We start from the raw sequence: 14,625 nt of genomic DNA on the forward strand, positions 1-14,625 counted from the left end.
ATTTACTAGCTTTTAAAAATACTCTTCTTTATTATTGAATGACAAAGGGGTTGCAATATACACCATTAGTTTATTCTAATATTGAATTAATACAGTACCACTTTATGTGTAATGTAAGTATCTTTTACCTGATCAGGTGGTGGTGCAGTGGATAGAGCATCAACCTGGAATGTTGAGGACCTAGGTTTGAGACCCAAGGTTGCCAGCTTGAGCATGGGCTCATCCAGCTTGAGCTTGGGTCACAGGCTTTAGTGCGGGGTTGATAGCTTGAGCATGGGATCATGGATATGACCCCATAGTCACTAGCTTCAGCCCAAAGGTTGTTGGCTTGAAGTTAAAGGTCACTGACTTGAGCAAGGGGTCACTGGCTTAGCTGGAGCCCCCCAGTCAAGGCACATATGAGAAAGCAATCAATGAACAACTAAAAGTGCCTCAACTATGAGTTGATGCTTTTCATCTCTATCTTTTTTTATCTGTCTCTCTCGCTTAAAAAAAAAATCTGTTCGCCTGACCTGTGGTGGTGCAGTGGATAAAGCGTCAACCTGGAACACTTAGGTTGCCAGTTTGAAACCCTGGGATTGCCCTGTCAAGGCACATATGGGAGTTGATGCTTCCTGTTCCTCCCCTCTTCTCCCCCCCCTCTCTCCTCCTTCTCTCCTCTCTAAAATAAATAAAATCTTAAAAAAAAATGTTCAATGGGATAATTCAATTTGTCACATTTTTGTTTATTTTGTTCTTATATATGTCATATCTTACTTGTTTATTAATATCACGATACACTGTTATTTTTTATTTAAATAGTTACTTATCTTTTAAAGTAATTGAGTAGAGAAAACCAAGAATTTATATTTACCTACCATTTACCATTTCCAGTGGTTTTCCTCCCAAAGTTAGACCTATATTTTCACCAGACATCATTTTTCTTCAACCAACCTAAAGAAATTCCTTTAAGAATGTCTTGCCAGAGACAGTAAATCAGAGAGAGGGACAGATAAGAACATACTGACGGGAAGGGAGAGAGATAAGAAGCATCAATTCTTCATTGTGGAACTTTAGTTGTTCATTGACTGCTTTCTTATATGTCCCTTGATCTGGAGGCTACAGCAGACTGAGTGACCCCTTGCTCAGGCCAGCGACCTTGGACTCAAGCTGGTGAGCCTTGCTCAAACCAGATGAGCTTCCACTCAGGCTGGCGACCTTGGGGTCTTGAACCTGGGTCTTCTGCTTTCCAGTCTGACGTTCTATCCACTATACCACTGCCCAGTCAGGCTCATTAGTTTTTATAATGATTTTAATGGAAATATTGACTTCTTAAAATATTGGATACATATGCATAATTTTTAAATGATGTTTTATTTTACTCATTCATTTTAATCTCTCAATAGTTTAGTCATGGATCATGAATGCTTTTCACTTAACCTTACAGCCCATGATAATTGTGGTTTCTGTGGTTTTGCTCATCACTTCACTTCTACATATAATTACTTTCTGCTTTCTTTGCACTAGACTAACCTACATATTTGTCAAAGTAATGTGCTATCATAAATGTTTTACCCACAGTATGTATATGTGTGTAACCATTCAATTATTCATTTATATAATCATTTATTCATTAACTCAGATGTTTATTAACTGCCTATTGTAAAATACAGTGAAAAATGATTGCAATAATTATTAAAACTTTTTATTATTATTAAAAAACAGAATGTCTTGCTAGTGAAAATTATTTCAGCTTTTATTTATTTTCCTTTGTTTTTAACAAAATTTTTCTCAATACAGAATTCTGTGTTGACAGATTATTTTTAGCTCTTTAAATGTCTTTTTGTTGTCTTCTGGCCTCAATTATTTTTGATGAGTAGTCAGTCATTATTCCTATAATATACCTACATGTTATTTTCTGTGTGTGTATAGATTATAGATCATATTTTAGGTTAGTCTTTTAGACCTGTAGGTTGATATTTCAATCAATTATGAAAATTTTTATCCAATAATTTTTAAATATTTTTATACTCAATTTCCCTTCTTTACTTCTGGGACTCATTTACATATACATTAGACTGCTTGATAATGTCCCACTGGTCATTTTGGCTTTCCTATTTCCAAAAAATGAATTATTCACTTTGGATGCTTTGCATTTTCATGTCTTCAAGTCATTTGATCTTTTCTTCTGTTGTACCCATCTGCTGTTAATTCATTACAATTTTTTAAAATATATTTTACTTTTTGATTTAAATTTTTTATTTCTTTTTAAAGTTTTCACATTTTTTCTGAAATTCCTTTTCTATTTATTATCTTTTTTTAGAATTTCTTCTTTGTATATTTAATAGTTATTGTAAACATCTGCAAATTCCAAATCTGGATAATTTTTTAACCTCCTTTTATTGATATATTTTTATTCTTTAAAATTATGAAACTCATTTCCTGATTGTTAGCATGTCTGTTAAATTTTTACTTTATACTATATGACTTGTTATAGAGACTGTATTACTCTATATTCCTCTGAGCTATATTATAGCAGTAGTAAAATTATTGGTGAATCATCTTGATTCTGTGGAGATGTGGTTTTAGGCTTCATCAGAGCACATCTATTTTAGTTTTTCTCTTGGTTCTAGGGCATAGCTCTTAGACTGGGAACATGGTTCTTATCTCTAATGTAGTCCTTCTAGAGTTTCAGTGGAAAACTTTCTAATTAACAAAAAGAAGACAGGTATAGAGCAATAAAGGAACAAAAAATAAAGGGGAATAGCAGAAATCAAATAGCAAGATAGTAGACGAAAGCCTGCTGAATTAATAACTTATCAAACTCTTTAACTTTGGTAGGATTAAACTTTAAATGTTTCTCTCCAGAACTGGGCAGTTGTTGAACTCTCTGTTCAGCAATTTTGGCCTCAAATTTCTCGTTTTCCATTTGATTCCTTTGCAATGTAGGACTCACCCCAAACGAGCAGATACAGGTTTGGGAAGTTTCTGCATGGCAATAGTTTCCTTTCTGGGATTTCCTAGTGCTTTGGTACCACAGAACTCTCACTCTGGCTTGTCAACCTGGTGAGACTGCTGTGTTCTGCTTGAGCTTATCCAGATGCTCTTAGCAAACGAAACACCTTTAGGAAGAAAACCGGATAAAATGTGGATCTCATCTGGATTGCTTGCCTCTTTTCAAGGGCCATGTCTTCTTCGGTTTCTACCTGCTTTTGTTGATGTCCAGTGCTTTAAAGAGTTTATTTTACAGTTTTTCTAGAGTTATAACTGTTGTTAGCAAAGGGAGTATAGTTTGATGTAAAGGATTATAGTTTAATAAAGCAACCTGCCATTAGTGTTATTGGAGTTGTCACATTAAGTTGTAAACAAATAGTATTATTTAGGGATCAACTCTTTCAAGAATGATTATATTATAGCAGAAAGCAAAGCCAAAAGCAAATAAAATATTTTTGGTAGGTTTTTCTGTTACTAACATAAAGATGGGAAGGTCCTCTGAGAGTAGTCGGCAGTGCATGCATACACAGTAATCTGCTCAGTGACCACAGGCTGTATTAACGCATCCCCTAAAGATCCCCTCTCTCCTGCTTCTATCGTCTTCCCATTAAAATTTAAATTTTCTTCTTCTCAAAGTCATTATCTTTCCACATTTCTTACATGTTGATTTTGTTCTTTAATGCTTCACTCCCTCACAACCACTGAATAGAGTTTGCTCTATGCACTTGATGCAGTCACCCTTTCTACTCGCTATATTTCAAGTTGTCCCTTAGCATCCCTTATCTTAGTTTTGTCTCTTCCAATTTGCTAATATGTAAACCTAAGTCCATTTTTTTTTTCATTTCTGCATCTACAAGATGGAAACAACAACAACAACCTAGTTCCTTAAAGCCAGACCTGTTCTCCTGCTCATCGATCCTGAAAGGTTAAAAATATTTCTAGGCATGATCCCCAGCATCTCCTCACCTTAGACAGGTGTGAAGAAGCAGTATGGAGCCTGACTGTGCTCCTGTAGAACTCAGCCATTAAGCCACACAGTGCTTTCTGATTGCTCACTTAAGCTTCCGTTTTCCTGTCTGTAAAATGAGAAAAATATTTGAGGACTTAAAACCCACAACACCCCTTCTCAGTATTTTATCAGCTTGTTGAAACTATAGAGAATCACATCCCAGATTAGCATTAGAGAGAGGAAAGGCTGATTGCCAAGTAGGTACTTGAAACTCCCATCTGCAAAAATTTAGACACTATGGGACTTGGAATGTAGTCGGCCAGCCCTGCGATGTAGTATGAACTGCAAGGGGGCAGCCTAGGTAGGGACTTGTTGGTTGTTTTTCTCCCCAGTGCTGCTCTGATAGTCTTACTAAAGGCTTCGTTCTCTTTGTCATTTTTTATTGTCCCTATTCGCCACAATTCCTCCTCTCCAGAACTTAATCTAATTTTCATTTTTATTTGATCCTGATTATAAAACAGATCTATTCCATATTATTGTTTGTATTTATAAAGTTTTCAGTTATTTAATATACAAAGCAAATTATTCTATTGCTCAATAATCTTTTTTTAAAATAAGAGATGTAAAATTAAATGAAAGGTGATTTTTATTTCCTTGTCACCTATGTTTCTCTCTCTCAATTAGCTCCCCATTCTTTTATTTTTTCTGAAGCTGGAAACGGGGAGAGACAGCCAGACAGACTTCCGCATGCGCCCGACCGACCGGGATCCACCCAGCACGCCCACCAGGGGGCGACGCTCTGCTTCTCCGGGGCGTCGCTCTGCCGCGACCAGAGCCACTCTAGCGCCTGGGGCAGAGGCCAAGGAGCCATCCCCAGCACCCAGGCCATCCCTGCTCCAATGGAGCCTTGGCTGCGGGAGGGGAAGAGAGAGACAGAGAGGAAGGAGGGGGGGGCAGAGAAGCAAATGGGCGCCTCCCCTACGTACCCTGGCCGGGAATCAAACCCGGGTCCCCCGCACGCCAGGCCGACGCTCCACCGCTGAGCCAACCGGCCAGGGCCAGCTCCCCATTCTTGTAGCTAAAAAACCCTTGATCATGAAAGGCATCCTAGAATCTTAAACAAAAAAACAGAATCAGTTAATCATTTTCACAGTCCACTCTTTCCTTCATGACCTCTTCTTGGGTTGAAATGGAAGGAAACTATATAGCCTATGTGTGTGTTAAAACAAGTTGAGAACTATGTCTTTAATTTTTTACTTGAAGTTTTATGAGAGTTATAACCATTTACATTGAATAACACCCAAGATAATAATTTGGAAAGCTGCTTTGATGAGAGTAGAAGCTTATAAACTGTAAATTCAATAGACATCTGTTACAAAACTGACATCAGGGAAAAAGAATAAGACCCACATTTTCAGGTTAACTTTTACAGTGAACACAGATCTCTGAGCAGAGGGAGTGGGTTTGATCTGCAGTATAGTTAACCAAATGGCTGAAGGTAAAGAATTTCAATCATATATAAAATGCAGATTGACCTTTGGTCATAAATAGGTTATCTGTTCTGAACAGATAAAGAAAATGAAAAATTAATCAAAGTAACTAAACAACTGCTTTATATGGACAGTTATATTATTAAGACCTAACCTCCTCTTCTCTACTAGGGGTTATTTTTTTCTCTCAATAAAAGAAGCTTTTCTTGACTCTTTGATTCAACTTTGACCTTGCATCTTTTGCCTTTACAAACATTACCTTGGAGAATAACTTATTATTTTGTCTATAGCCAGAGTTTAAGGGTTTTCTAATTTCTACTCAAAATAAATGTTATAAAAGCATTTTTGTCTATTTATTACATAAAAATGTGACCTGTACTATTCAAACATTTAAAGCATTTTTAACAGTTTTGATTAATTGTTTTTTATTGGTATGTTTTTGTAAAATGTAAAGGACGTGGGTATTATATCAAAGAAGGAAGGTACTCTGCATTTGTTCATAGTAATTTTGTCCCATTCTCTTCTGCTCTCTTTTTCTTGTTTAGAATACAGTGTGTTACAACTATAGTGAGGCAAATGATTCCTATTAAACTCATTGCTGTTAAAACTCCTTTCAATACAAGAAAATCTCTGGCAAGTACAGGAGCAGAATTTGGGGAAATAAATAGTGAGGCCTGAGCAATGTTAGATACTGCAGATTTTAAGGAGTGCTTATCCATGGCTTGTATGGCCACATAAATTCTGTGGTTTCCTGGTGTTGTTCCATCAGGTTGATAATCAGGTCCATTTATGAAAAGCTGTGGTGAAAATGTAAATATCTCCTTGGCGCCAACTTGTTGAGGGTTTAGATTTGATGTGTTCACTAAAATGGCATTGTTAAAATCATCTTGAATATTCTGTAGGCTTTTACTCATTCTTATTTCATAGCTGTTAGCTGAAATTAAAAACAAAAATATAAATAGGAAGGTTAAGTCACTTCAAGTAGGTTTTCTAATATATCACACATGACTGATGAGAATAGCCATAAAATGTTGACATACCTAGGAACAAATATAATAATAAAAAAGCACATGAATAAAATTTTAATACATTACCTAGAAACTCATATTAAAACCTAAACAAGAGGAAAGATATTTTTTAATAGTAAGCATTATAAAAATATTGTTATTTTATAAATTTTATGTGATTCTATTAAAAATGCCTCTATTTTCAATTTTAACAAGCTTATTGTAAAGTTTAAATGAAAAAAAATTCAAGATTAGCCTTATAAAGTCTAAAAAATAGCAATGTCAGAAGACTGACATTATCTAATATAAAAACACTGTAATGCTTTAAGAACTAAAAAATCACAGTACTGGTGCATGAATAGACATAATGAAAAATAGGTCAAAATACATTCAGGAATTTAGTATATAATAGAGATAGAATTCATTAATGGTTGGGGGGAAGATACAAATTTCCTTTCTTTTTTGCTTGTAAAGATTTATTTATTTATTTAATTTATTGGGGTAACATTGGTTAATAAAATTATATAGGTATCAGGGGTACAATTCTATAGCACATCATTAGTGTTGTGTGTTCAATTCTCCTTCCATCACAATTTATCCCCTTTACCCTCTCTATCTTCCCCCAGCTCCCCACTCCTTTCACCATACTGTTGTCTATCTGTGAGCTTTTTATTTTTAGCTTAATCCCTTCACCTGTCTGCTCGCTGCATCTATGAGTTTGTTTCTGTTTTGTTTGTTAGTTTATTTAATTCATTAGATTCCACATATAAGTAAAATCCTATGGTGTTTGTCTTCTTTGGCTCATTTCACTTAGCATAATACTCTTCAGCTCCATCCATGATGTGTATATGTACCACACCTTTTTTCCTCTTACCTACTGATGGGCACTAGGGCTGCTTTCAAATGTTGACTATTGTAAATAATGCTGCAATAAACATAGGGATGCATATATTCTGTTGAATTAGTGTTTTGGGTTTCATTAAATATATACCCATAAGAGGAATTACTGGGTCATAAGGCAGTTCCATTTTTAATTTTTTGGAAAGAAATGTAAATTTTTTGATAATGATATTGTGATAACTGGGCAAATAAATAGCTGAAAAAACTATGATCCATACTAAAAATGTTTTCTTTTATTCAGGATAAACTCCAAAGTGATCTAAAAGTTTGATATAGAAAATAAAAATATTAAGTATTTGGTAGGAGACAATGGATCAATTCCAGTATAATCTTCAAGTGAGAAAAGCTCTTCTAATTTAGACTCAACATTCAGAAGCCACAAACAAAAACAACAAAATAATAAATTTGAGTACATATAATAAAAAACTAGCATAGCAAGGCCCTGACCAGCTGGCTCAGTGTAAGAGCATCAGCCTGGGGGCATGTGGAAGTCCTGGGTTTGAGTTCCAGCCAGGGCACACAGGAGAAGCGCCCATCCGCTTTTCCACCCTTGCCCCTCTCCTTCTTCTCTATTTCTCTCTTTCCCTCCCACAGACTAGGCTCCATTGGAGCAAAGTTGGCCTGGGTGCTGAGGACACCTCCATGGCCTCTGCCTCAGGTGCTAGAGTGGCTCCAGTTGCAAAGGAGCATCACCCCCTAGTGGGTTTGCTGGGTGGATCTTGGTCAGGCACATGCAGGAGTCTGTCTTTCTGCCTCCCTGCTTCTCACTTCAAAAAAATACAAAAACAAACACACAAACAAAAAATTAGCATAGGGAAAAAACCTCTTAAATTATAAACATAAATGTTAAGTGGCAAAATATATGTAAGTTAAATTCAATGTAAGGCTTAATTCTGGTAGTAGCTGAGTGGCTTCTATTGGACTAACTATCCAGTAGATAACAGGTATAACCTCTAAAGAAAGAAAGAAAAAAACATTGAAGCACTGGTTTCAAAAACACAAAAAAACCCAGAAACCCAAGAACAGATAGACTTTAAAATAAGGAACCAGTATATGAATGGTTTATATTTAGATAGTTTTCCTCCAAGGGCACTTACCATTTTGGCACATATAGCTGAATCTGCTACAAAAAGCCACTATCTTATTGGTCTGAGAAGTCAGAGGACTGAGTGTAGGGTTGCCAGATTTGTTGAAAATAGAAGGAGGCAGAAAAGGATTGGCCCAAAACATGTGTATAAACTTCCCTCAAATTGTTTGAATACCCCTAAGTTATGCATGTGTTTGTGAAATCCCAATGGCTCAAGGGAAAAGCAATAGCTAGAAAGCTGAAAGTTTAGCAGAGTTTTATGTTAATGTCTACCATAGGGGAGATAAAGAGTTTGGAGTATGAGTCTTGCAAAGTTAAAAGGAGCCTGATAAACATATGATATGTCCATTAAAAGCTTAGAAAGGGCCTGACTGGGTGGTGGCGCAGTGGAAAACCCAAGTTCGAGACCCCAAGGTTGCCAGCTTGAGTGAGGGCTCATCTGGTTTGAGCAAAAAGCTCACCAGCTTGAGACCAAGTTCGCTGGCTCAAGCAAGGGGTTAGTTGGTCTGTTGAAGGCCCGTGGTCAAGGCACATATGAGAAAGCAATCAATGAACAATTATTTTGTTGCAACGTGCAACGAAAAACTAATGATTGATGCTTCTCATCTCTCCATTCCTGTCTGTCTGTCCCTGTCTATCCCTCTCTCTGACTCTCTCTCTGTAAGAAAAAAAAAAAGTTTAGAAAGGGGAGAGGAAGGAGAGGAAGGGGTGGGGAGGGGAGGGGCACAAAGAAACCAGATAGAAGGTAAGGGAATATAATTTGACTTTGGGTGAGGGGTATGCAACATAATCAAATGTCAAAATAACCTGGAGATGTTTTCTCTGAACATATGTACCCTGATTTATCATTGTCACCCCATTAAAATGAATTTTTTAAAAAAGGAAAAAAAAAGTTTAGAAAATCAACAGTTTTGGAATAAAGATTATATTCCAGAATTAAGGGACATACCCTAGGCTTAAAAGCAAAACACTGCCCTGGCCGGTTGGCTCAGTGGTAGAGCGTCGACCTGGTGTGCAGAAGTCCCGGGTTCGATTCCCGGCCAGGGCACACAGGAGAAGCGCCCATCTGCTTCTCCACCCCTCCCCCTCTCCTTCCTCTCTGTCTCTCTCTTCCCCTCCAGCAGCCGAGGCTCCATTGGAGCAAAGATGGCCTGGGCGCTGAGGATGGCTCCTTGGCCTCTGCCCCAGGTGCTAGAGTGGCTCTGGTTGCAACAGAGCGATGCCCTGGAGGGGCAGAGCAAGGCCCCCTGGTGGGCAGAGTGTCGCCCCCTGGTGGGCGTGCCGGGTGGATCCCGGTCGGGCGCATGCGGGAGTCTGACTGTCTCTTCCCGTTTCCAGCTTCAGAAAAATACAAAAAAAAAAAAAAAAGAAAAAAGAAAAAAGAAAAAAAAAAGAGCAAAACACTGAGGACCCAGGTTCAAAATCCTGAGGTTGCTGGCTTGAACGTGAGGTTGCTGGCTTGAGTGTGGTGTCACTGGCTTGAATGTGGGATCATAGACATGACCCTATGGTCACTGGTTTGAAGCCCAAGGTTGCTGGCTTGAACAAGGGGCCACCAGCTTGTTCAAGGCATGTATGAGAAGCAATCAATGAACAATTAAAGTGCCACAACTATGAGCTGATGCTTCTCATCTCTCTCCCTTCCTATTTTTCTCTGTCTCTGTCTCTTTCTCATGTGCTCATGCTTGCTAAAAAAAAAAAAAAAGAGAGCAAAACTGGAATAGACAAACTCTAGGCAGAAGTAAAATTAAGCTTCCTCAATGTCAAGGTAATTCAAAGTCTCTACTAGAAAAATTGCAAAACTTTTTAGGAAAACATATTATTATTCCAGAGTCTATAATTTGATGCTACATGTCTAATATATAACAATTTATTACAAAAAAAATTACAAGCCATGCAAAAAAACAGAAAATATGATATATCATCAAGAAAAATACCAGCAAATATAACAGTCACAAATGACTGAGATTTAAAATTAATAGGCAAGGACTTTAAAACAATCATCATGAGAATATGATAGGTATACATGAAAGGTTGGCTATAGTGAATGAAGAGATGAAAAATTTGAGGAGAGAAGTGGAAACTTTTACAAAGAAGCAAATGGAAATCCTAGAATTGAAATAAAACTACAATGAAAAAATTTATTTGCAAGAATTAAGATTGGATTGGACACACAGAAGAATCAGGAAACTTGAAAACAGGTTCATGAAAATCAGCCAAAATGAGGCTTGGAAAAACTTGGAAAAAAATAGAAAAATTAAAAATAATCTCAATAACCTCAATGAGATCCACTGACCTATCCATTCAGTGGTATAATTAATATAATATAATATAATATATAATATAATATTGATATAATATCCAAGAAAAAAAGAAAAATAATTTTTATTTTATTTTATTTTATTTGTATTTTTCTGAAGTTGGAAATGGGGAGGCAGTCAGACAGACTCCCGCATGCACCCAACCGAGATCCACCAGGCATGCCCACCAGGGGGCGATGCTCTGCCCCTCTGGGGCATTGCCCTGTTGCAGCCAGAGCCATTCTAGTGCCTGAAGCAGAGGCCATAGAGCCATCCTCAGTGCCCAGGGCCAACTTTGCTCCAATGGAGCCTTGGCTGCGGGAGGGGAAGAGAGAGACAGAGAGGAAGGAGAGGGGGAGGGGTGGAGAAGCAGATGGGCGCTTCTCTTGTGTGCACTGGCCGGGATTCAAATCTGGGACTCCTGCATGCCAGGCCAACGCTTTACCACTGAGCCAACCAGCCAGGGCCGGAAAAATAATTTTTAAAGATTATATTTTGAACGATGGTTGTATGAGAACATGATGAAAATGTCAGAGGAAGCATTATGACAGTAAGAATGTTAGGCAGGGAAGATAGGGCAGGTAAGGATGTCCAAGAGTGGTGCTTTTGCAGTCTGGCCCCACCGCAATGTTCTACCCAGGCTCCTGGCATTAGAACCTGGCCTCCATTCTTCTCCCACACTGATTTCTACATCCTTTTAATACCTCTTCCTGAAGTCTGAACCATAAAAATGGTACTGTGTTATATATAAAATGTCTTTTTAATCATTCTGTGCCTTTTTTCTCTCAATACAGGAATTGTACATTTTGAGGTACAATGACCGTCTTAAATCACATCTATATAATGTTTAGCACTGTGCTGGTCACATAATAATTGGTTAGTAAATAATATATTTTTATTTTAATTTCTGGAGAAAACACAAAGGAAATTAACTTTATAACAAAGATACAGATCATGTTCGGTACTCAGTTTTAATGGTTATTTACACTAGACTTTTCATGAAAGTCCAAGAAAATAACCTATTTTTATAATGCCTAGAACATATACATGTAACCATTGAAAAAGGTGGGGGTTAGGGGATCCAACTCCCACATAGTCAAAATCCACGTATTTCTGTTGACTCCACCTAAACATAACTATAGTTGGTCTTTCACATTTGCAGTTTTAATCAACTTTAGACCAAAAACAGTATTTGTGATCAGCATTTGGGAATCTGAAGTTGGAAAATCTCAGGTGAGAATGCAAAAAATATTGTTTTCTATCTACAGCTGGTTGAATCCATGGATGCAAAATTTGAGATATTAAGGGCTGATTATATTTATTAAAAGAAAATAATCTGTGTATAAGTGGACCCAGGCAGTTCAAATCTGTATTGGTCAGGGGTCAATTGTACATTCCTAAACATAATGATGGCCTGGTAATGTTTTGTTTATTCTATGTGATTGGTCTTTTCTAGGATATTGCATATGGTGAAGAGCCAGTACTCAATGGTGTATACTGATGTCTATGTATCTGTGAGAATGTTTCTTTATTGTTAATGAGGTTTTCAAAAAAATGTAGTTACATTTTTTAATAATTGTAAAACCAGAGGCTACTCCCATTGTTTCTAATTCTGGAAGCAGAGGTAATGAAAACACCTTCCTAGATAAATTGTAAAAAAGAAAAGGTGAGAAAAGCACATGTTTATGAGTTAAACAGATACCTTCTTGCTAATTGGTCTTCTCATGGCTGGCTTGTCAAAGTTGCTGAGTCATTAAATCAGTTATAGCTGAATAATCTCAGGAACTTATACACATTCAATCATTTTCTCCCACATATCTTTTGTGCTCTGAGGTTTTGATATTGTTGCAAGCTTGAATCATTCTGTTCATCAGTGAGGTCTATTTGGTGAAGTTCTCTCTATTCCCTTGTAATATCCGTTATAATATCAATTTATACTTAAGTCCCAGTTGGTTCTATTTATTCTTTTCGAGTTATTAATAACCACTAATTCCACACCTTCACTTTCTTTCTCCTCTTTTAATACAGTGGTGTAGTTGAAAGTATTGGGGTTTTGAAAAGAATAGTTCCTGGTAGTAATGGCAGTTTGAGCTTCTGTTTGTCTCTTTTAACACACTACTATGCTTTTGAGCCTTCTGAGGTAGGGAAAATACTAGATAACAGGCATTAATCTTACCTTTAAATAGAGATGGGAGGGAGTGTTTAGGGTCCTTACTCCAAAGAAGGTAGAGAAGTCTCTAGCAATGTAAACCAAGAGCCCAGAAAACTTACTGGGCACATTTTCTCTTCCTTCTCTGGATTTCATATGTGTCATCTCATTTCTTCTATACAATGCCTTATGAGGCAGATAATTTTAGTCTTGTTTTCCATATTAGAAAACTGATGCCAATAAAATTTAAGCAACCTGCCAAAGATCAAACAGCCAAACTTAAAGCCAGAGTGGGAATGATTTCTTTCTTTACTACTAAGTTACAGCAATTTCCACTACACAGGGGGGCATGTCCATCCCACAGTTTTAATCATTTCACATCTCCAACCTTTAAATTTGGAGAGTCTTTAATTCAGAGTGTAAAATATTTTTCTTCCTTCCTTGCTGGCAAGAAGAGAGAGGTTTTGATAAAAGAATATGAGGACAAACCTACAATATTGACTGTCTCTCAGCAGCACAGAATTTGTAAATGACACCCTTTCAAGCAATGTAGTGAACAATTATAAGCCAAAGAAAGATGGCCGAAGATGGAAGCAAGACTGGCAAAGGCCCAAGGTAGTCACTATTATTGACAGATATTGAAAAACTCAACTCTCAATAGAGAAGATTGGTTCCTATAGAATCCTTAGTCAGAGGCATCAGGAAATAGACCATGTAATGTGTAATCAATAATAACCTGTGTGTGTGTGTGTGTGTGTGTGTGTGTGTGTGTGTGTGTAACAGCAAAGTTGTTGGAAAGGTTATTCTTTGAGAAAAGTTGAATTGCTCTGGAAATCAAAAGACAAGGCAGTTGGAAGCCTGAATGCTGGACAGTTAGGAAGCCCCAGCCAGGGAGCTGGTCCCAGCCTCCCTGACAAAGATGATGGCTGGAAGTGGGAGAGGGAACTGCACCAAGTTTTACATGCTTATGGAAATTATTACCTTAAACCTGTCTTCTAAATCTGAACAAATAATCACTATCCAATCTTCAGAAAACTGATCACCTCAGTGTTTGGAAGTCCATACTCTGTATCTATTTCTGCTGATAAGACCACAATTATATGAGGTATCAGGTTTCCAATCAGGGTTTCTGTTGATTTTAGTGCTGGTCAGTTTCCCAGGGCCTCTGCAGTCCTGGAGCAGCTGATTCACTCTCATTCCAAACTCCATGATCTAAAGCCTCACCAACTAACTCAAATCTTTTCATTGCAGCCCTCTGTCACTTTGTCAGCACTGAACTCCCAAAGTTACTTTTATTCAATTAACACTAAAAACTGTTATTAGAAATGTTTCCTTGTCAAAAAAGAGGTAATGAAACCAAGAAACTTACCCTGGCCCTGATCAAAGTCTTCTCCAGGTGCTGTCCAAGATAAAGTCACCTTTTCTTCCACTTTTACAGCTTCCAGGTCAATGATTTTGCATGGTGGAAACACATCAGGGCGGGGGCCCACGGGAACCCCCTGCACGGAAAAGGAGCCCCCTGAGCTTATTCGACTAAAGCCACTCTTCTGCTCCTCCTCACTCCTGCCCACTGACTTTCTTGGGGCATTCATCTGAATGTTACCTGGGGCAGCAAAGAAAAGAATAGCCAGACAATAATTACAGCCTCCTGAGTAGCTTGTTTTTGACAGATTATTGAGAGATATTTAAGACTTTTTAAAACTACATTTTTAGAATAACTGATTTGTTTATTCCACAATTCATTCATTCACTCATCCATTCATTTATTCA

The 14,625-nt window shown here is 37.4% G+C and overlaps 1 protein-coding gene across 2 annotated transcripts in view; it reads right to left on the reverse strand.

Moving 5' to 3' along the window:
• Nucleotides 1-4,988: 4,988 nt before the first annotated feature.
• The window catches only part of LOC136330997 (calcium-activated chloride channel regulator 2-like), a 42,353-nt gene continuing 32,716 nt past the window's right edge, over nucleotides 4,989-14,625 (reverse strand). For both annotated transcript variants that reach the window (XM_066268744.1, XM_066268743.1), the window contains 2 exons: nucleotides 14,225-14,458; nucleotides 4,989-6,346 (listed from right to left, as the gene is read on the reverse strand). In XM_066268744.1, coding sequence (XP_066124841.1) covers nucleotides 5,910-6,346; nucleotides 14,225-14,458 — 671 coding nt within the window. In that variant the 3' untranslated portion in view covers nucleotides 4,989-5,909. The remainder of the gene's footprint in view (nucleotides 6,347-14,224; nucleotides 14,459-14,625) is intronic.

Source organism: Saccopteryx bilineata, chromosome 3 (assembly GCF_036850765.1).
Source record: "Saccopteryx bilineata isolate mSacBil1 chromosome 3, mSacBil1_pri_phased_curated, whole genome shotgun sequence".
Lineage (NCBI taxonomy): Eukaryota > Metazoa > Chordata > Mammalia > Chiroptera > Emballonuridae > Saccopteryx > Saccopteryx bilineata.